Raw genomic sequence first — 21,444 nt, 5'->3', positions numbered from 1 at the left:
GAGAACCTGGGCGGCGGAGTGCGATGTTGCACTGAACCCCAGAAGCGGCACTGAGACTCCATTTCCCAAAATAACCATGCTGAACCATGGCATTCTTCCAACTTCTTGCTGGCTTTAACAAAAGCGGGTTCAGGGCAAGCCGGAAAGGCAGAACGAATCGGGCGAAGCGGCATCTGAAAGGCAATCCGTGATCCCTGCAAGGGTGTTCGCTCTCGTTGGACGGTGCGCGACTTGTTGAAGTTCCCGGCTCACCACCGCAAACAAGAGCCGGCAGTGCCGGGTGGGGCTGGTTAACGTCAATTCATCCCTGCCCAGGTTCCTAGGTTGTTCGACAAGCGTCCTTGGCTAACGGGATTTTCGACAGGGGGTGTTTGTGTATACATCGTCATGGCTCCGTGTTTCCTTGTCTTGCCCTTGCCTAGGAGCCTAGCAAGGCTAGGTAGGCTGGTAGGTAAAGTACACTAGGTAGGTAAGTAGCGAAGTACGGATTGGGACGTCGTAGTTGTCTTTATTCGGGAAACGGGGGTAAATCTGGTTAACTGAGACGAAAAGGTTGGTCTCGGGCTGTTATCCATGGGCATGGTTTCGAGGCTTCGGTTGGGAATGGCGGGGTGCTCGGGCTGGCTAAAGTGCTTGTTCGGTTATGGATTGGTAACTCTGAGCCCAGGGCCGGTTCTGGCGCGTTAACTACCTAGGTACCTACGTATGGTGAAGTCCTCCGCTCCATGGTGGGTTTCAACGGTCTGACACTGATATTATAGCACAGCATGTTTGGCATCAATTCAGGGGCTCTTATGACGCATGGTGGGGCTTGAGGAACAGCCTTTTACAATCGTCTGAACATTTCTAGAGAGCATTTGACAATACAAATCCAAAATATGCTCTAGTTATTACCTGCCTCGAAAGACAAGTCTAGCCTTCACACTCCACTTCAGCCGGAGCCCCGCTCCTCTCACCTCGGCACCTGGCTCGCGCTAACAAGTACCCCTGATTTCTCGAGAACAAAAGCGCCGAATGCATCAATTGCTGAGGAAAGCCACATCTTCGCGGCACCAACCAAAATACGGGACAACATGGGCACGAAGAATCCTTCTACAGCGACTGGGGAGTTGTCGATATGGGACCGTGTGGCTTTGTTTGGGTTGTTCCCGCTCTTCGGTAACCACAACCCCGTGATAACAATCGTGAATTCACATGCCAATTTTATTTTTTAGCTGTCCGATTGCTTGGCTTCTTCATCTTCCGCAAGACGAAGGAGCTCCACTGGCGCCAACGGCTTGCTCTCGCATTTCTACAAGCCCAGAGGGCCAGTTTCCCAACCCGTTATCTCCGCTGGCTGGTCCGACGGGTCCCAACCAGCGAGGCAATCGTTCGATATGCTACCAAGCAGGGCATTCCGCATAAATCCATCACTCTTGATGCCACCACCATAACCCGTAATGCCACCCAGGGCGAAATACCGGACCCAACTCTCCACTTCCTCACACCCGCCTCGGTAAACGATGATGGAAACGGCTCGACGCTCCTCTACTTCCACGGCGGCGGCTTCGTCAACCCACTCCGCGGCCCAGCCCACATGCCGTTCATCATGCGGTGCGCCACAGCCTGCGGGGCCAAGCAGGCCGCTATTCTCGAGTACTCACTTGCTCCGGAGTACCCGTACCCGGCGCAGCTCGTCCAATGCATTGCGGCACTCCGATACCTCCTGGAGGAAAGAGGTCTGCGTCCGAACGAACTTGTGCTAGCGGGGGACAGCGCGGGTGGACAGCTTGTTGGGGCGCTGCTTGCCCATGTGGTGCAGCCATCGCCTTATGCGGCCCCGGTAAAGCTTAACGACAAGCTCCGGGCTGCCTTGTTCGTGAGTCCGTTTGTAAGGCTACCGCCAAAAGCAGGGAATTTCGACTCTTATGAGATCAACGGCCGGAAGGACTACCTCGACCGCGCGCAGGTGGGCAAATTTATGGCCGCGTTTCAGGGGAAAGAGAACGAAATATGGACAGACCTGTGCGGTGGTAAAGGGTCAGATGATGTGTGGAACCGTGTCTTCGCCCGGGGTCCAGACGGTTTGGTCCAGAAGGTGATGGTCACTGCCGGTACGTCGGAGATCTTGTTGGATTGCTGTCGTGTGTTTGCCAAGGCCCATGTCCGAGCAGAAACTGTGATTGCCGGCAGAGACACCGACTACCGGGAGTTTGAAGGCAAGAATATGGTACTGGCGGAGTGCAAGGGCGAAGTTCACGTTCAAGTGGCCTTGGACTCGGCGGTGGGATACGACAAGGGGTCAATGGAGAGAGCTATTATGTCGTGGTTGGCTTGCCTCTAGCCCTGCAAGCAACAGGCGGGGCGAGCTTGTCACTACCTACCCTAAACCCTGACGTTCATAGCTCGGCTATCTCACCTTCTTGCGCTTTCCCAGGCGCTTGACTGGACAAAAGGCCTTAACCAGTTGCCCAACCGCCACCTTCTGGGAATCCGTCCTCCAATATGTTCATCATCTGCTCATTGTTGTAAAACCAATCCTCGAGCTGGGCCCCATTCCCCATCCAGATCATCGGATTGACGCCCCTCTGGAAGGCCGAATCGCCACCGCCTGCAGTACTCCCCACTGGGTACGACGCTTCCTGGAACCCTGATACTGGCTGGGATGGAAACCCGAGGGCGGCTAGACAGTTGTCTACCGTACTCGCCTGTTGGTCATCTCTACCAGCTCCTGTCTGGGACTCAAGGTACTGTGATGCAACGCTGTGAAGGACGTGAAAAAGGCGATGGAGTCTGTCCACGGCCTCTGAAACTGCGGTGTGCGGCTGCAGAGAGGCGACAAACGCATCAAGTCGAGAAAGATCCGTTCTATCCCTGGCTTCGATTACTTGACAGAAGAGGACTATGAATGGGACGAACGGAGCGAAAAGAATCGTCCTGGTACATGGTTAGTGCGTGCATTGTACGTTGCTTGAGGGCGTACATACCAGTTCATGTATGTTGAGAAGAGACCAACGGGATTCCTTTCCACCACGGCCATGCACTCTTGATGGCGGCTGAGCGTCTCTCTGGCCGTCTGGACACACTGCTCCGTGAAAGTTGTCGGAGAGCCCGGGGGGTTGGGGACAGCTCGGTGAATCAAGGTTCGAGTCGAAAGCCGGAGAACAAGATCTGACAAAATAAAAAAGTCGGTTGTCTCCTCGCCGGCGGTTGCTCGAGAGAACTGACCCCATTTTGCCTATAGAGAGGTGAAATTAGTAGGTAGGTAGTGAGGCCAGGGGGGGTCATTCGACATGAATCGTTCGAGTAGGTATCCTCACCGTGGCGTCGCGGGTCAGTGTATCAAGATCCCCCAGTTGATCTAGCAACGACTGCGCGCGGGATTTCCGGATGGCGTCTGATTGTGCGATAGCGTCGGGGCAATATAGCAGCTCGTAGATCTGGCCGTGAATTTTAGATCCAATCACCCACAGACCAAAGAAGGATGCTAAGGGGAAATCGCTGGAGACTGGGACCGCATCCTCCCCTGGGCTAGGTACGGTGACATCGTAATCTTGTATCGTCGATGACCGTCCCAAGCGAAGTGCCAGGCCCTTATCAATAGTGTATACGCCCCAGAAGAGAAATTGCTTGCACTGGGCATTCTCCGGGGACTCATGGATAAATGTCGCACTCCGGTGATAGCCGAGGGACTGACATAAGTCAGATGCCTTAGACGACAAGATCCAGGCCAAAGAAGGCTTCGCAAGCTCGATGGCATAATACGCCTAGCCAAAGCGTCAGTCGGGGGACATCGAGTAGGGTTCGGATTGTCACGCAGTATCCGTACCCCAAACGATAGGGCGATGATGACATCGTCCGTGGCCGGCAAATGCAAAGGCAGGTTGGATAGAGCCGTCTCGGTGTTGACGGCGCAAAGGCGGGACAGACGGAAATATTCCTCGGCCTTTTCCGGAAGTAAAGAACCGTAGGTGTGGAACAAGAAATGCAGCGTGATGTTCACAGTGAGGAATTGGGCCGCATTATATTCCTCGGCCATGTGAACACCAACACAGAGCTCCGGAAAGCGATCCATGCCGAACATCTGAAAAAACCAGGCCACGCCGAGCTGCTTGTTGGCTGGGATCTCGGACAAGAAGAATTAGCATTACATGTGGCGACTTGGGCGGGCCACTGCAAGTTACCCACATCTGGCAAGCTTGATGACCTGTAGAGTCGCATCAATTGGCGGCAGCTCGCACCCCTCGAGGGCCGGTGGCCGCATAGGCTTAGCGTTTGGGTACTTCATCTCATTCGCTGCGGGCTGCTTCTTCAAGGTTTCGACCAAGTGTCGAAGGGCTTCTATCCTCTCATGCATCTCAGGCCTGGAATCTCGGCTCGCAACCTTTTGAAGCAGATCGTTGGCGAAGACCGACTGAGCCGTCAAGGAAGACTCCCCCTCAACCATGGTCCCGGTGACTTGGGTCTGGTTACTACGGCCACCATAGCTGGATGGACTGGAGGAATCAACAGTGCCCGGGGCCGATGCTACCGATACTTTTGCCGGTACTGTAAGCACAGGCGATGCTTGAGACCGCTGTGTATTGAGCTCCTCGAGGAGCCGAACCACGCCGTCCAGACGACGGTCGATCTGGTCAATCTTCTTTTCACTACGCAGCCGCGTTACTATATGTGAGATGCTACATATAGCGGACACATCACCGAACGAGGTGTTGGGACTTGAGAGGTATCGGAACTTCGAAACTCACTACTGATGGGTCAACAGAATCCTGCTTCGCTTCTCACGTGGCTTGTTTCCAGAGTGAGTGCACTCTATCCGGGCATGCAGGCAGTGGGCACAAGGAGACTCTCTGTTGCAGCGGATCTATCGTGTCTCTTTAGTTCAACCCATTGGCACGTTGGCAGCTGAGGAGAACAGAAAACTTACCTTGCGTGCCCGGCAGGCGTCACACTGCGCATCACGAGCTGGTCAGTTCTGGTCTTCCTCAGCTTGTCTTGGCACATCCATCAAGGCGGGAAGGGTTCACTTGCAGCCCTGGGGACAGGGGTCTGAGAAGGGCCCGCGGGAGGCGGCGACTGCGACTCGGCTCCGTCCGTCGCGTCCTCCATTGTGGGCGCTGTAGGACCACTGCTCCAATCCGGCATATCAGCCGATTCGGGGTTAGCTGAAAGGGCTGCAATGAACTCGGTGGCCGAATTCCAAAACCTGTGGTCAGTGCCGGCGGCTCTTCAACGGGAAAAGAACGGAAGGGAAGAAGACGGATGCCGCGGAACGCGCGGGGTCCGACTCGGCAAGGAGGCCGCGCACCTGGCATGGACCCCTTGGAGCCGCAATTGTGGGCCCAAGAAATGGGGAACCAGGGGGTTTGCTTCACAGCAGGAAGTCTCCGTGATGGTTGTTCGTGAATTGTTGGAAGAGGTGAGCTGGATTTCCGACAGAAGACACGGCTTGGCTTCCGGCGAATGACTCACGAAACAAGGCGCCCGGAATCTCCAGCGTATCATCAGGGCTCCTCGGGGTGCTCTCAACGGTGCAGCTGCAGCAGCTACGGCACCCACCAAGGCCACCGGCGTCGAAATCGGGTCAACTCCTTGCCCGTCTTGCCCAGCTCTTCACGACCCAGCACGCAATCTACGCGTCTCGAAGCGATGGCACACTTGGCGCCAAGTATGCTGGCTGGATCCTGTTCATCTGGAAGCGAACCATTTGATCCACCCAAAACTTTAAAGTAAACCTTGCGTCGTCTGACGCAGCACCTATATAGTAACTCTATTTCATCCTTTTCTCCTCGCCTCGCTTGGTACCCGCGTGAGCGTCCTCTTCTCTTTCCACACACTGCTCTTGCAGTCTTGCCATTATGGCTGTCAACATCGACGCCGACAAAGAGCTCGACCACACAGAGAAGGACTCGACTACTCAGTCTGCGACCGAGCCCCCAAGCGAGGAGAAAAAGGAGGGAGATGGCGGCTGGGGAGCATACAAGGTATGGCGACTCAACAACTGGGAACGCTGAGAGTACTATATGGACGGGGCTGACCTTGCAGCACAGCGTATCTTCCACTACGCCGGCGCTCTTGAGTACACCCTCCAGGGCATCGCCATCTTCGCCGCCATTGCTTCTGGCGCCGGCATTGCGCTGCAAAACCTGATTTTTGGCGCATTTGTGACTGTCATCACGGACTACGCCTCTGGGAAAACATCCAGCGACGTATTTCTCGACGATGTCGCGGAACTCGCGTATGACTTTTCCTCGCGTTATGTCCCATCTACCAGGAGAAACAATGAAAGACTACTAACTCAAGCATTGTTAGCCTCTATTTTGTCTACCTCGGAATTGGCAGATTCGCCCTCTCGTACATATATAACACCCTCCTGACCTACGTTAGCCACCGAATCGTGCGCAATATCCGCCATGCTTATGTGAGATCCGCTCTCAGTCAGGAAGTAGCCTACTTTGACTTTGGCACCGGGGGTTCCATCGCCACACAAGCTACATCCAACGGTCGACTTATCCAGGGCGGCATCTCGGAGAAGCTCGGCCTGACGTTTCAAGGACTGGCCGCTTTCGTCACTGCATTCGCTGTTGCCTTCGCTACGCAATGGAAGCTCACACTGATCACGTTATGCATTGCTCCAGCCAATATCCTCACCATGGGGGTGGTCGCCACCATCCAAGCCGGCCACGAGACCAAGATCCTTGATCTGCATGCCCAGGCCAACTCTTTCGCCGAAGGCGTCCTTGCCAGTGCCCGCACAGTTCATGCTTTCGAGATGCGGAGTAGGCTCGTGGCCAAGTTCGATGGCTATCTGTCTGAGGCACACAAGGTGGGGGACAAGATTTCGCCCCTTTTTGGCGCCCTGTTCTCGATCGAGTACACCATAATTTACCTGGGGTTCGGCCTTGCTTTTTGGCAGGGCGTTCAAATGCTCGCGAGAGGCGAGATTAACTCCTCCGGCCAGATCTTCACGTGAGTTCATGGCGCCCTTCACGTTGCTGTTACTTAGCTCCCGTCCTAATCGTGTAATAGTGTGCTTCTGTCTGTCGCCATTGGCTCCATCCAAATCACTATGTTGGCGCCCTACTCTATCGACTTCACTCGCGCAGCTGCCTCTGCCGCTTCGCTTTTCAAGCTTATAGACAGGCAGTCGGCCATCGACCCGTTCGACAAGTCCGGTGAACAACCGTCGGACATTACCGGCCTGGTCGAGCTGGAGGATGTCACATTTGCCTATCCTACTCGTCCTGGCACCACAGTCTTGGATAACTTCTCCCTTACGGTTCCTGCCGGCAAGGTAACAGCCCTAGTGGTAAGTGCAGGAGCTTGATAAACGAATCAGCACGTAGCAGTGCTGACTTCACCAGGGACAAAGTGGTTCTGGAAAAAGCACCATCGTCGGTTTGATCGAGCGATGGTACACCCCCTCCTCGGGGACCATTAAGCTAGATGGACGGCCCATCGACAACCTGAACTTGAACTGGCTTCGGAACAATGTCCGACTTGTCCAGCAAGTAAGTTCCCCCTCCCCCGCCAACCCCATCCCGTTGTCCCCTAACGTGTCCCAGGATCCAATCTTGTTTCAGGGGTCCGTCTTTGACAACATTGCCTATGGCCTCGTCGGTACACCCTGGGAAAATGCCAGCCGAGAGGAACAGATGGTCCAGGTGCAGGAAGCAGCTACGACGGCATTTGCTCATGATTTCATTTCCGCGTTACCAAACGGATATGATACCGATATCGGCCAGCGCGGAAGCCTTCTGTCTGGGGGGCAGAAGCAACGGGTAGCTATCGCCCGCAGCATCATCTCACGCCCCAAGGTCCTGCTTCTCGATGAAGCGACAAGCGCCCTTGATCCCCACGCCGAAGGAATTGTACAACAAGCACTAGACCGCGCGGCCGAGGGACGCACGACCATTGTGATTGCCCATAAACTAGCCACAATTCGCAAGGCAGACAACATCGTCGTCATGTCTAAAGGCCGCATCGTCGAGCAGGGGACACACGAGGGATTGATTGCCCATAACGGCACTTACGCTCGGCTCGTTAGCATTCAGGACTTGGCTGTTGGCTCTGCTAGCTCCTCGTCGGACGCCGAAGAGGAGGGCACGGCCGGTGATGAAGGAGGTCACCCTGCCGAGCTTACCAAAACCATGACCCGATACGCCACTGAAGACCAAGCCCGCCTAGACACCCAGAAGGATCGTGGCAACTTTGATGACCACAAAAACCTAGGCTTGATCGCGGTAATCATCCGCCTCATCAAGTACAGCCCAGAGCTGAGGCTGTGGTATCTTTCCGTCCTGGCATGCTGCGTCGCCGCCGGTGAGTTTGTTCTTGTCCGCCGCGTGTTAAAAAGTGACTTCCACTGACGAAGGATCCATTGTAGCTGGCATATTTCCTGGCCAGGCGATTCTACTTTCCAGGATGATGGACGTGTTCACTTTGGAAGGCGAGGCCTTGAAGGAGCGCGGCAACTTCTTTGCATCCATGTTCATCGTTTTAGCAGCAGGCTGTCTCGTCTTCTACTTTATTCTGGGTTGGTCAGTGAACGTCGTCGCGCAGGCATGCCCCCCCCCCCCCTTCTTGATGGCCACAGGGAAACACACTAATCTCTTCAACAGACCCTCTCCCACAACCTCCGCAGGCAGACCTTCAACGACATTTTGCGTCAGGATCTTCAATTCTTCGACCGTCCCGACAACAACACCGGCGCCCTGGCGAGCCGGGTCGACTCGAATCCTCAGTCTGTATTCGAGTTAATGGGGTTTAACGTCGGCCTCATCGTCATTGCCGTGCTCAATGTTGCGGCCTGCAGCATATTGGGTATTGTTCACAGCTGGAAACTAGGTTTGGTGGTCGTCTTCGGCGGGTTGCCTCCACTGCTCGGTGCTGGGTGGCTCAAGATTCGGTTGGACATGAAGATGGACCACGACAGTTCCAAGAAAAGCTCTGTTAGCGCATCGATTGCCTCTGAAGCCATCACCGCCATCCGCACAGTTTCTTCCCTGGCCATCGAAGATCGTGTTCTTGCCCGGTACACGGCTGAGCTGGATCGTGCAGTAGCAGACACGGTTAAGCCCCTGACGAGGGTGATGATCTGTTTTGCTCTGACACAGTCCATCGAGTATTGGTTCATGGCTTTGGGGTTCTGGTATGTCACTCTACCTCCTCTGCAATGGCCGTGTTTCTCTATCTGACTCTTGATACAGGTATGGCTGCCGTCTTATGGCTTTCAACGAAACATCGATGTACAACTTCTTCGTCGCCTTTATGGGCGTGTTTTTCTGTGGGCAAGCGACCGCGCAGATGTTCCAGTTCTCCACAAGTTAGTTATTTGCCTCAAGCTGAGGGGGGCTGGCCCGCCAAACCGCTAACTGTGCCCAGGCATTACCAAGGGAAAGAACGCGGCAAATTACATCTTCTGGCTCTCCGAGCTACAGCCGTCGGTGAGGGAGACAGACCAGAACCGCGACAACGGCCCGAAGTCTGGTGGGCCCATCGCATTGGACAATATCCGGTTTTCGTACCCCTTACGGCCAGACGCCGTGGTGCTCCGAGGGGTCGACCTAGAGGTAAGATTGACCGTAGGGGAACGCCGATTTAACCCCAGCTGACCTCCGCAGATCAAAAAGGGCCAGTTTGCAGCCGTTGTCGGTGCGTCCGGCTGCGGCAAATCTACTGTTGTTGCCATGTTGGAGCGCTTTTATGATCCGTCCACGGGCAACATCCATATCGACGGCGATATCCTCAGCGAACTCAACCCAAAGCTCTATCGTCGTATCGTGTCCCTTGTTCAACAGGAACCCACCCTCTTCCAGGGCTCCATTCGGGAGAATATTGCCCTCGGCATCGACGACCCGACAGTCGACACATCGGCACTCTACACGGCCAACACAGGTCCCACAGTCCCAGACTCGCAGATCGAAGCAGCTCTCCGTGCTGCCAACGCCTGGGAGTTTGTGTCATCGCTCCCGGATGGGCTGGCTACTGCGGCGGGCTCCAACGGCACACAGCTCTCTGGCGGCCAGCGCCAGCGCATTGCCATTGCCCGCTCACTGGTCCGAGATCCCAAGATCCTGCTACTAGACGAGGCAACGAGTGCATTAGATACGGAGAGCGAGAAGATTGTCCAGAATGCGCTGGCTGAGGCGGCCAAGGCCGGGGACCGCATCACTATCGCAGTGGCGCATCGGCTCTCGACCATCAAAGATGCCGACGTGATTTGTGTGTTCCACGGGGGCAAGATCGTGGAAAAGGGCACGCACGAGGAGCTAATTGCGCTAGGGGGGATGTACCGCAAAATGTGCGAGGCACAAAATTTGGATTAGAACGTTGGCCAAGTGTGTGTTTAGAGTAGCGATAGATGGATAATAATGGGTAGATAGGTAGGAGGAAGCTGGCCTTGTAATAATATGTATACACCGATGTACTGGTTACATGTAGCCTGGCATTCTGCAAGTGCCCCTTGCGCTGCCTTTCGTCTTAGGAACCTACAGGTCGACGATGTCGCCCACAAAAATGCCAGTGTTTGAGATGCTCGTTGACCTGGCAACAAACGACAGTCCCCATTGTAGGTGGTGAGGTATACCAACACTCCAGTCCATTCCAGATAGGACCCCTAATGGGAGCCGGTTTCCGTTTGAGCCTCCCTAAACGGGGTTTAGATACCTACCTAGGTACCTAGGTATGTAACCCTTTAACAACCGACTGTTCACCCTCTGATGCACGGCTAGAAATGCCGCCGACTATGCGTTAAAAAGTCGAGGTAGTTTCTAAGTATTCTCCGAGATTCGGTGGAAGTCTCGACTGGATAATGTAAAATTATAATTGAAAACTGCTTCACTATGCTCAGCTCGAGCATCTGTTAGTTTATTGGTGTGGAATCTCGTCTGAGCCATTGCATATCTTCGTCTGAGCTCCGAGCCACGTGGGCGAGTCATTATCCGATGAACCATAGTGGTTATAAGAGCCGCATCGAGACCTTGAGTCGTTTAGTGACGCGGTCTCCTGAGCACTGGGCATTCATGAAGCCCGAGACCTGCACACATCAGGAGCTAACAAGCGCTCGGGAGTCTTGGTATAGGATATGGGGTCGGTTGCGGCAGCCGAAGGATCTTGTGACATGTGACACCGGAGGGTCGACGGAGAGAGAACCATTGCCATCAAGGTACTTGCGTGCTTCCAGTCTCCACCGAAAACCAGACCGTGTGGGGTCTGGTCGCGGCATGGCGAAATGGAACTGGGAACACCGGGCAGCGAGATCTTCCTTCCCCACTCTAGACGATGAGGGCCCGGATTGGGCCTGGTCATCGAAACAAAAGCCCCAAGACGACTTGAAATGGCCTTCGAAGGCGATTCGCATCTCCGAAGCTCCGAGCACGGCGCACTCGGGCGGTGGCCAATCAAGTGGGGTACATTAAAGAGCCACGCAACACAACTGCCCGGTTGTAACCGTCTCAAAGAATGCCCCCTCACAAGGGGGGTGCATCAACATCTGTTGACTCCCCAGTGCCATGTGGGATGAATCAGCCACACATATTCGCGTTATGTGACGACTACTCTGGTTTGCCCATCGATCGATGCCGGCAGTCGCGGAACCGTTATGGAGGTGGCCCATGGAGTTTGTTGTCGAACCATGTGAGGCCGGATGCGGGCGGCATGGACGCGGGAAGGAGATGGATGTCGCGATCTTGCCCCTCATGGATGCGGGGTTGGCGTGACAGCGGTATTACTTGTCCGGGAGCGGGGTACTCTGCTTGGTCAGGTACCGTTCCCAGATGCCCATCGGGCCCCTCCGAAGATACCTGGTATTTATCTGTCGCCTCTCGTTGCCCATTCTCGTCCTTGCTTCCCTCTCCCCAACTGGCTTGTATATCTTCCAGCCACATACACCTCCGGTACCTAGTGCCAAACTTCCTTCGTCCACTATAACACCACTACTTACCAACCGCCACCATGGGTGAGTGCCCTGTCAACCATGCCAACGTCGCTGGCGGTGGTACCAGGAACAGCGACTGGTGGCCCAACCAGCTGCGCCTCAACATCCTCCGCCAACATCAGCCTGCGTCGACCCCGTACAACAAGGAGTTTGACTACGCCGCCGCCTTCAAGTCGCTCGACTACAAAGCGCTGAAGGAGGATATCAAGGCGGTCATGACCGATTCCCAGGATTGGTGGCCGGCGGACTTCGGCCACTATGGTGGTCTTTTCATCCGCATGGCGTGGCATAGTGCTGGCACCTACCGTGTCACCGATGGCCGTGGCGGCGGCAGCCAAGGCCAACAGCGGTTCGCGCCGCTGAACAGCTGGCCGGACAACGTCAGTCTCGACAAGGCGCGCCGCCTCCTATGGCCTGTCAAGCAAAAGTACGGCGACAAGATCTCGTGGGCCGACCTGCTTCTCTTGACGGGCAACGTCGCCCTCGAATCTATGGGCTTCAAAACGTTTGGTTTCGCGGCCGGCCGCCCTGACACCTGGGAGGCGGATGAGTCGGCCTACTGGGGCAGTGAGAAGACATGGCTCGGCAACGAGGCCCGCTACGGCGAGGGCAATGAGGGTGTCGCCGGGCAGGGTGTCGTGGATGGTGACGAGTCGAAGAAGGGTCATCGGGACATTCACTCACGCAATCTCGAAACGCCGCTCGCCGCCGCACACATGGGTCTCATCTATGTCAATCCCGAGGGGCCCGACGGCGTTCCCGACCCTGTGGCGGCAGGCAGGGACATCCGTACCACCTTTGGCCGCATGGCCATGAACGATGAGGAGACGGTCGCACTGATCGCCGGCGGCCACACTTTTGGCAAGACACACGGCGCTGCTCCCGCGGTCAACGTCGGCAAGGAGCCGGAAGCTGCTCCCTTGGAGCAGCAGGGCCTCGGCTGGAGCAACAAGCATGCGACGGGCAAGGGGCCGGACACCATCACCAGCGGCCTCGAGGTCATCTGGACCAAGGAACCGACCAAGTGGACCCACAACTTCTTCGAGTACCTCTTCAAGTTCGAATGGGAGCTAACCAAGAGCCCCGCGGGCGCCAACCAATGGGTCGCCAAGGACACTGAGCCGTTCATCCCTGACGCCTTTGACCCCAACAAGAAGCACTTGCCTCGCATGCTCACGACGGATCTGGCGTTGCGGAAGGACCCGGAATACGAGAAGATCTCGCGCCGTTTCCTAGAGAACCCCGACCAGTTCGCCGACGTGTTCGCGCGCGCCTGGTTCAAGCTTCTACACCGCGACCTAGGTCCGCGCTCACGCTGGCTTGGCCCCGAGATCCCATCCGAAGTGCTCATCTGGGAGGACCCCGTCCCCGCGGTTAACCACCCGCTTGTCGACGACCAGGACGTCACCGCCCTCAAGCGCGACATCCTGGCCACTGGCCTCGCGCCTGCTAAGCTCATCTCGACCGCCTGGGCGTCTGCCTCGACTTTCCGCGGCGGGGACAAGCGCGGTGGTGCCAACGGCGCCCGCATCCGTCTGGCGCCGCAGAAGGACTGGAAGGTCAACAACCCGCCACAGCTAGCTGAGGTTCTGAAGGCGCTCGAAGGTGTGCAGGCCAAGTTCAATGGCGCTAACGAGCCCAAGAAGGTGTCCCTGGCGGATCTAATTGTGCTCGGTGGTGTGGCGGCACTGGAGCAAGCCGCTGGTGTCCCGGTCCCCTTCACCCCCGGCCGTACCGACGCGTCGCAAGAGCAGACCGAAGTCGAGTCGTTCGCGCATCTCGAGCCGCATATCGACGGTTTCCGCAGCTATGGCCGGGGGACGTCGCGTGTGTCGACCGAGGAATTCCTGGTTGACCGTGCGCATCTTCTAACCCTGACACCGCCCGAGTTGACCGTACTAGTCGGTGGCCTGCGGGTGCTCGGCGCCAACTACGACGGGTCCTCCAACGGCGTCTTCACCACGCGACCCGGTAAACTGACCAACGACTATTTCGTCAACCTGCTGGATATGGGTACGGCGTGGAAGTCGGTCGACGGCGAGGTGTTCGAGGGCAATGATCGCAAGACGGGCGAGAAGAAGTGGACTGGCACGCGGGCCGACCTCATTTTCGGTGCGCACGCGGAACTGCGGGCCCTCTCCGAGGTCTATGGCAGTTCGAGTGGGCAAGACAGGTTCGTTAAGGACTTTGTCGCGGCGTGGAACAAGGTGATGAACCTCGACCGTTACGATGTCGCGCAGCCTGGATCTTCGGGACCGAAGTTGTAAGCCGGTGGTTTTGGCACTTGGAAGCACGCGTAGTTAGAAATTGACGCGATAAATGCCCAACTCGATTTATGAGACAGGCAGAAAGTTGGAAAAGCAAAGGTGGTGCGATGACGAGATTAGATCTGGAAATGCCTTGGCACCCGGCCGTGTCTGGAACCCCGCTGGGGGGCCCACTCCCGCCCATCCCCATCCATCCCTCCTTACCATCTTCGCACATCCAGGCGGAATTGTCAGCGACACGCCGCATCAAGATCCGAATGAACCCTCCCCCCATTGACACCTTCCACTTCGTCGATTCCCACACCGAAGACCGCCTTGTGCTCGGAGCCAGAAAGAGTCGCCGCCTTATAAAATACAGAGAGACTTTAGCATTTCTGTGGCCGGCAAGGTACGAATTTACAACATTAGACTCTTTTATTCTTCTTTACATTTACCCCGCTATCCCAGGGCTTTCCAGTAGTGTTGGGAGTGTGTTACTGATATGCTTGTCTAGGAGCGCACCGTACGTCGAGACTCCCCCAGGAAGTTCACGGATAAGCTCTCTGAAGTACCCGATGTTCTCCAACCCCGTTCCACTCTTATCCGTTGCCGGCACGCGCGAAAGTACATCTATCATCGCGCAGGCAACATCGAAAATCTTCTCGTTGATACCGACACCGTGTATCCTAATGCTCCCGAGCGACATGGCCCGGATGACGCCAGCCAACTCCTCGCCGACCTCGACCGGATAGCGAAACGTCAGGTGGCCTGGCACCCCGTGCCCCTCTACCAACAACCCGAGACGCAGACGCAGTTGCCACAAGGTAACTAACAGCCAGAGCTGAGTTACCTTGAGGTTGGCGAGCTGCGTTTCACAAAGCACGTCCGCGTGCCGCGGTTCGAGGGCGCCGCGGATAGCGACCTGGACAGCCTCTAACGGGGACAGGAGCCCCGGCAAGAACACAGTGTCTTCTTGGTTGAGCAGGGCAAAAAAGACCGTATCCAGCGGACGAAATAAAGCAACCAACCGTTTCAGGCCAGATATGGTTGCATCCGCCTCGGCACCGCCGTCAAGGTCGGGTCCCGACGAGGTGACCTGTAGCGTGACAGGTCGACGATATCGTATTCCGTGCGAGCGCTCCGACACCAAGATTACCCAAAAGAGCCTGTCGGCCAGTCTCCGCCTGAGGATATCGCTTTCGTTGATGCGCAACACAAGCCACATGGTGGCCGCTTCTCGGAGGAAGTAGAACCCCTGGCTGTGGTGGAAGAGGGACGCATGGCCGGCGTAAAGGAAGAAGGTTGCGAGGACCCGCTCCAGGCTAGGGTTGAATCCCGAAGACATGTGGTTGCGAGCCATCATCGCGTCCTCGAAAAGGAGCTCCCCGAGCTTTCTGTTGGAGTGTGGGATCCCGTCAGCTTCGAACATGTGCTGGCTCGGTTCCTCGACTTGTATCAAGACGACCGCACAGACAGCCGTGATGAGACATTGAGCCTCAACCCCTCCCAGTGATTCCGCCTCGGCCGCCACCGACTCAACATACTCGGGACTCAGAATGGGGATAGTCGGATGCAGCTCGGCAAAAAAGCGACGGAAGCAGTACCCGACAACAGAGGCGGGGGGCAAGCTTCGCCTCTGCGGCAGTGTCGCCATCGGAGTGGCGTGAACGGCTTCCGGCGAGAGGCTTACTGGTAGCTGCGGGATTGACCAGTTCCCGTCCACGACCTGTTGCTGCAGATGTCCCTCGTTTCGAACACATTCCGCCTCCAGGCCAACTCGCGTGCATCGCTGGCATGGCCGAGATTCGCTGCAGCCCTTTTGTAGCCTCTTGCATCTCTGGCATGCTTTCGAGACCTGTGCCCGCTTTGGCCGCGAGACAGTACCCATTCTTAATGCGGTTGCGTCCCTGGGCGAGCTGCTCATTCCGTGGTCTGTGAAACCGGTGCCTGGATGAAGTCACGCCGAGTTGCAGCAGTGCTGGGGCAAAATGCGGAGAGCGGGAACCTTGGGGCCATCTAACCTTTTGCGGGAAAACGCACTCCACTCGTCGGATCTGCCAAGCCCCGTCGACAACGTGACGGAACGCACGCAGTGTCAACGCCTGGTTTCATCGTAAGATCCGGGCTTCTAGTTACGTGGCTGTGTAAGGTACTTGGTAGTTATCTACATCTAGCCCCTTCCCGCTCTCCCATTTCCCTATCTACTCCCCATCATGGTTTGAAGTTGAGATACACTCTTCCTTCCCAGGGTCTCAGCTCGTTGCTCGCCGGCGCTGACTGTCCGGACCTGAGAGTGCTCACAAGCAAGTGCTCCTCCCCCGCGCGACACCCCAGCGCGACACTGACGTCGGGGTGTTGCTGGGCATGGCTAGTGAAGTTCATCACTATTACAGCCTTTCTTTTTGCCCCTCCCCCGCCAATGTTGACTTCCGAGTCACTTTCCTTGACATACATGAAGAGACTCTCGTCTTCCGGGGCCAGGAGCTGAAACGCCCCGTGGATGAAGATGTCCGCATGCTCCTTGCGAAGGCCCAATGCCTTTCGATAAAAGCCCAAAACAGATTCGGAGTCTTTGAGCTGATTGGCAACGTTCAGCTCGCGATACTGATCATGCACCTTCATCCAGGGCGTGACGCCGGCGCCCGTAAATCCGGCGTTAGGGGAGTCGTCCCACTGGAACGGTACCCTCGAATGGTCCCTGGCTAATATCCGCAAACCATGGAGCGTGTCCCGAATGCGCTTGCCGTCACCAGACTCGACTGCTTCGTTATAAAAACCTAAGCTTTCCACATCTTTGTACTCCTCGATGCCCCAGTTGGCAGGCATGTTTCTCATGCCGATTTCTTGACCCTGATACAAGAACAGCGTACCCGTCAAGGTGACTTGCCACAATGCGATCGCCTTGGCACTAGCCTCCCACAACTTCGGTGTGCTGTCGTCCCCGAACCGCGACACAGCCCGCCCATTGTCGTGATTCTCACAGAAGACGGTGTGCCAGCCGTCGGTCCCCTCGATGAAGGTCTGCCACGTCGCGACATGGCGCTTGAGGACCGACAGCGGGAACGGCTGGTAGATGTACTTGCCGTGAAACAAGTTGCCGGTTCCCAAGCGGATCATGCTGAACTCGAACACCATGTCCAGCTCGCGCGCCGCGGCCGATACGTATGGCAGTACCTGCCCCGGCAAGGGCGTGTTGGAAAGTTCGCCGACGGAGACAGCTTTGTATGGCCCAAGAACCTGCGTCTGCATCTCATGGATAAACTCATGGATTCGCGGTCCGTTGCACCACATCTCCGGCGCTGGCTGATGCGGCACGTCCGGGCAGGTCACGGGCGCGTCTGGGAAGTCGATGCGCTTGGAATATTTATTCACCGTGTCGATGCGGAACCCGTCGATCCCCCGATCCAGCCAGAAACGCATGGCCTCCTCATAGATGGCCGCACGACAGTCGGCATTCTCCCAGTTGAGATCGGGCTGGAAAGGGCCGTAGAGGTTCAGGTAGTATTCCTGCGTTTGCTCATCCCAGGTCCATGTTGAGCCGGCGAAATACCCGCGCCAGTTGGTCGGCGGGTGGCGGTTACCGGCGCTGTCGTACCTGGCCGGCTTCCAGAAGTACCAGTCGCGTTTGGGGTTGGTTTTGGACGACCGGGACTCACTGAACCACGGGTGCTGGTCTGACGTGTGGTTCACTACGAGATCCAGGATAAGCTTCATGCCGCGCCTGTGACAGGCTTCAATGAGCTGATCAACGTCTTCGAGAGTCCCGTATCGTGGGTAAACCGCCTGGTAGTCCGATATGTCGTATCCCATGTCTTTTTGGGGGCTCTCGAACATTGGAGACAACCAGACGACGTCAACGCCAAGTTGGTGAAGATAGTCGATTTTCGAGATCAGGCCAGGGATGTCTCCCCACCCGTCGCCATTGGAGTCTTTGAAGCTTGCCGGGTAAACTTGATAGAAGACAGCGTCCTTCCACCAAGGCGTTTTGCCGACCCAACCATTTGGGTGATGAAAAATATTAGAACCCATGATTACGGAGCAAGCGATTTGGGGGTGTCACTGGCCACCGTTCCAACAAAAAGCAGGTGCTGGGAAGGAAATTGTCTCCGGATCACCGAAAGGGGACAGAGGACTGCCTACAGCGGCGACCGAGGTTGATATCCATCCCCCAAGGCTGGCCTCGCGAATCAGCCCCGCAGGCGTACCCAGGGCAAGGTGGGCGGGCAGGCAGGTCCGGCACCCACGGTTGGTGCGGTTCCGACACCCTTGTCCCAGTGCACAGGTCGTGGGCTTCACAGGGACAGCCTCACTCCTGGCCCCGTTTCTTTGTAAGACACGGCCTGGACTCAGGCAAGGGTACAAGCACGTGGGAGAAAGAAGTTCCTGTGGGTAAAATCAGATCTCCATGAGTAGAACGAAGGCACGACAAGAAGGGATGAAGAAAACGAAAAGAGAAAATCCACCATCTCTCTTGTTCCCCAGATTTCTTTGGCCAATGGCGTGCAACAAACTCCGCCTATGCCTCCGACGCCCCTGTATTTCGGCAACGGCATCAATGCCAAGCGGCCGAGTCCACCCTTTTTTTTCTCCCCCCCAGGTTCATTCGACAGGCTTTCCCCAGTGGAAGTCGGGCCAGGGCTGTCACAACGGTGGCCACAATCGAGTGTGAAAAGCCGATTGTTCCCCAGAAACCGCATGCCCGGGTGTGGGGATGGACCGTTTTCCTGGGGTTGGTACGCTAACTTAAGTCGATTCTGTCTATGGTGATGCTCCAAGTGACAAGAACACCCGACTGACCAAACCCCGCAGGTTATTCCACCCCTGATTGCTCCGTTGCCGAGCACACTTTACTTAGCCAGTTGCGGACTGGGCCATGAACACTCACAGACATCCCATTACACTGCCCAGGGATAAATATCCCGCCCATTTCCACGGTTCCAAGTTTTCGGATATCTCCTTTCGCCGTTCGATCAACCTTTTTGGCCCTCGTCCTTTCGTGTTCAACCGTTGTCAGCAACATGACGGATATCAAGCAATCACCACTTCCGGGCGGTGCGCTCCCGGAAGATGAGACCGGTGTGCCTACTCCGCGCGACCACGGCGTCGTGGCCGTCGAGGCAAAGCATGCGTCGGATAAGGAACATCAGATGTCACTCTTCCAGGCTATCAAGCTTTACCCGAAAGCCATTGGATGGTCGGTGTTGGTCTCGTCCACCATTATCATGGAAGGTTATGACCTCGCTCTGCTTGGGAACCTCTACGCCTCGCCTGTTTTCAACAAGAAATTCGGTCAATATGACGTGGCGGCGGGAAAATATGTCATCTCGGCGGCGTGGCAGTCCGGCTTGTCAAACGGCGCCAGAGCAGGGGAGATCTTGGGTCTCATCTTCGCCGGATGGACTTCGGATCGTTACGGTTACAAAATGACCACCATTGGATCATTGATATTGATGATTTGTTTCATTTTTGTCTTGTTCTTCGCCCCCAACGTCCAAGTCTTGGTGGTCGGCGAAGTCCTGTGTGGTAAGCTCAGCAACTCAACCCCTCCCCAGATGCACGCGTAATATTAACTAACGGTACGCCCTCAGGTATTCCGTGGGGGGCTTTCCAGAGCGTGACAGCTGCGTATGCCTCTGAGGTTGCACCTCTGCCACTTCGCCCGGTCCTCACCACTTTCATCAACCTGTGCTGGGTCATTGGACAGTTTTTCGCCGTTGCCGTCAACAAAGGGTCGGTCGAGCGGAACGACGACTACGCCTACAAGATTCCCTTTGCCGTGCAGTGGGTATGGCCCGTCCCCATTCTTGCCGGAATGATCTTCGCCCCTGAGTGAGTTTCTTTCCCCGTCCCTATTCTCAATTGGGTAGATACTGATGATTTATTTTTACAGGTCTCCTTGGTGGTACATCAGACACGGGAGAAGGGAGGAAGCGAAGAAGTCTTTGTTGCGCTTAACCTCGCGCAACCAGCCCGGCTTCGATGCCGATGAGACCATCGCCATGATTGAGCATACCAACGAACTTGAAAAAAGGGCGAAGGAGGGCGTTCGGTTCCGTGATTGTTTCCAGGGTATCGACCTCCGCCGGACTGAGATTGTCGTCGGTATTTGGCTCGTTCAGACATTGGGAGGGCAAAACCTGATGGGCTATTTTGCTTACTTTCTGTGAGTGGACTTTGCCCCCTCATTGAACTGTTACGTTCATCCTTGCTGACCATTTTGATAGCACCCAAGCCGGGATGGATGCCAGCAACTCTTTTACCCTTTCGCTCTGCCAGTATGCGCTGGGCATTATCGGGACCATCGGCTCCTGGTTCCTCATGTCTCGAGTCGGCCGCAGAACGATCCACTTTAGTGGGCTATGTGCACAGCTTACTCTACTCATCATCGTCGGCTGCCTGTCGTTTGGAAACACCAAGGCATCGGTGTGGGCCATCGGTGCGATGTTGATTGTCTTCACCTTTGTCTATGACTTCGCCGTTGGCCCCGTCACGTACTCCCTCGTTTCTGAGTTGTCATCGACGCGACTCAAGGCCAAAACCATCGTGCTGGCGCGCGCAGGATACAACGCCAGCAACATATTTGTCAACGTCATGACCAACTACCAACTTAGCTCTACCGCGTGGAACTGGGGAGCTCGAACAGCATTCTTTTGGGCAGGTTCATGTTTGCTGTCCGCCGTCTGGGTGTTCTTCAGGTTACCGGAGCCGAAGGGCCGAACATATGCCGAGTTAGACCTGCTCTTTGAGCAGCGGGTACCGGCGAGGAAATTCGCGACAACGAAAATCGACCCGTTCACGCACTCTAGTGAAAAAAGGGCGTCTGGTGAGACGGTCGAGCACGTTGAGAAGGAGAAGGCTGTTTAAAGTCACATTGGGTGATTACAGCCTCAAGGCAGCCACGGTTGTTCAGCTGTAGCGGAGGGGCAAGGTGCCTTTACTCTTTCGCCATAATGATGCCATAGGTCATGTCGCAGGGTTAGACACTCTTAGCATAACATTCAATGTTGTCGACATAAACTTTTAGCCAGTTGACAGATGAGGTAGGGTATTAGAAAGTATTACTGCCCCCTCGACAGATGCTGATCCCGGTAAAGGTGGCAACGCTGGGTGGATAACGCTTCTGGGTGCTGACTGCGAGCAGCCATCGCTATAGGCGTGGTTCGTATAATGGATCATCCGGCCTCAGCACTATTCCCTCATCGGCAAATTTCCCAGGGTACCAACTAGATACTAACAGGGTTGCTTACAACGCTTTGAGCGAGTCGGTAGTCCCGGATGGCC

General features: G+C 55.9%; 7 protein-coding genes across 7 annotated transcripts; 4 read left to right on the top strand and 3 right to left on the bottom strand.

Moving 5' to 3' along the window:
• Positions 1–1,073: 1,073 nt before the first annotated feature.
• Positions 1,074–2,323, top strand: F5144DRAFT_603600 (Alpha/Beta hydrolase protein; the record flags this gene model as incomplete). The annotated part of the gene is made up of 2 exons (XM_066791294.1): positions 1,074–1,158; positions 1,215–2,323. The coding sequence occupies 2 exons, from the start codon at positions 1,074–1,076 to the stop codon at positions 2,321–2,323; spliced, it is 1,194 nt and encodes a 397-aa protein (XP_066640707.1).
• Positions 2,324–2,438: 115 nt separating this feature from the next.
• On the bottom strand, positions 2,439–4,938 carry F5144DRAFT_593569 (uncharacterized protein; the record flags this gene model as incomplete). The annotated part of the gene is made up of 6 exons (XM_066790472.1): positions 2,439–2,742; positions 2,967–3,217; positions 3,300–3,746; positions 3,809–4,098; positions 4,168–4,658; positions 4,907–4,938. The coding sequence occupies 6 exons, from the start codon at positions 4,936–4,938 to the stop codon at positions 2,439–2,441; spliced, it is 1,815 nt and encodes a 604-aa protein (XP_066640706.1).
• Positions 4,939–5,837: 899 nt separating this feature from the next.
• On the top strand, positions 5,838–10,307 carry F5144DRAFT_593568 (P-loop containing nucleoside triphosphate hydrolase protein; the record flags this gene model as incomplete). The annotated part of the gene is made up of 11 exons (XM_066790471.1): positions 5,838–5,963; positions 6,030–6,217; positions 6,292–6,948; positions 7,009–7,288; positions 7,344–7,494; positions 7,846–8,301; positions 8,366–8,523; positions 8,601–9,130; positions 9,189–9,304; positions 9,364–9,551; positions 9,603–10,307. The coding sequence occupies 11 exons, from the start codon at positions 5,838–5,840 to the stop codon at positions 10,305–10,307; spliced, it is 3,555 nt and encodes a 1,184-aa protein (XP_066640705.1).
• Positions 10,308–11,934: 1,627 nt separating this feature from the next.
• F5144DRAFT_492093 (bifunctional catalase/peroxidase) lies at positions 11,935–14,184 on the top strand (the record flags this gene model as incomplete). Its single annotated transcript, XM_066785900.1, has 1 exon — positions 11,935–14,184. The coding sequence occupies one exon, from the start codon at positions 11,935–11,937 to the stop codon at positions 14,182–14,184; it is 2,250 nt and encodes a 749-aa protein (XP_066640704.1).
• Positions 14,185–14,614: 430 nt separating this feature from the next.
• On the bottom strand, positions 14,615–15,817 carry F5144DRAFT_593566 (uncharacterized protein; the record flags this gene model as incomplete). The annotated part of the gene is made up of 1 exon (XM_066790470.1): positions 14,615–15,817. The coding sequence occupies one exon, from the start codon at positions 15,815–15,817 to the stop codon at positions 14,615–14,617; it is 1,203 nt and encodes a 400-aa protein (XP_066640703.1).
• Positions 15,818–16,191: 374 nt separating this feature from the next.
• F5144DRAFT_268355 (glycoside hydrolase superfamily) lies at positions 16,192–18,351 on the bottom strand. The gene has a single exon (XM_066783587.1). The coding sequence runs from the start codon at positions 18,190–18,192 to the stop codon at positions 16,375–16,377; it is 1,818 nt and encodes a 605-aa protein (XP_066640702.1). The 5' UTR covers positions 18,193–18,351; the 3' UTR covers positions 16,192–16,374.
• An 830-nt stretch (positions 18,352–19,181) lies between these two features.
• F5144DRAFT_603594 (general substrate transporter) lies at positions 19,182–21,027 on the top strand (the record flags this gene model as incomplete). The annotated part of the gene is made up of 4 exons (XM_066791293.1): positions 19,182–19,686; positions 19,752–19,992; positions 20,054–20,326; positions 20,388–21,027. The coding sequence occupies 4 exons, from the start codon at positions 19,182–19,184 to the stop codon at positions 21,025–21,027; spliced, it is 1,659 nt and encodes a 552-aa protein (XP_066640701.1).
• Positions 21,028–21,444: the final 417 nt, after the last annotated feature.

The sequence above is a fragment of the Chaetomium tenue genome, assembly GCF_020726465.1.
Source record: "Chaetomium tenue strain MPI-SDFR-AT-0079 chromosome Unknown F5144scaffold_5, whole genome shotgun sequence".
Classification (NCBI taxonomy): Eukaryota; Fungi; Ascomycota; class Sordariomycetes; order Sordariales; family Chaetomiaceae; genus Chaetomium; species Chaetomium tenue.
Note: the sequence above shows the minus strand (reverse complement) of the source record. Positions and strands in the feature narration are given on the sequence as shown.

Bases quoted from the DNA above. Each gene is read 5' to 3' on its own strand.
- F5144DRAFT_268355 (XM_066783587.1), bottom strand. From the start codon at position 18,192: ATGGGTTCTAATATTTTTCATCACCCAAATGGTTGGGTCGGCAAAACG.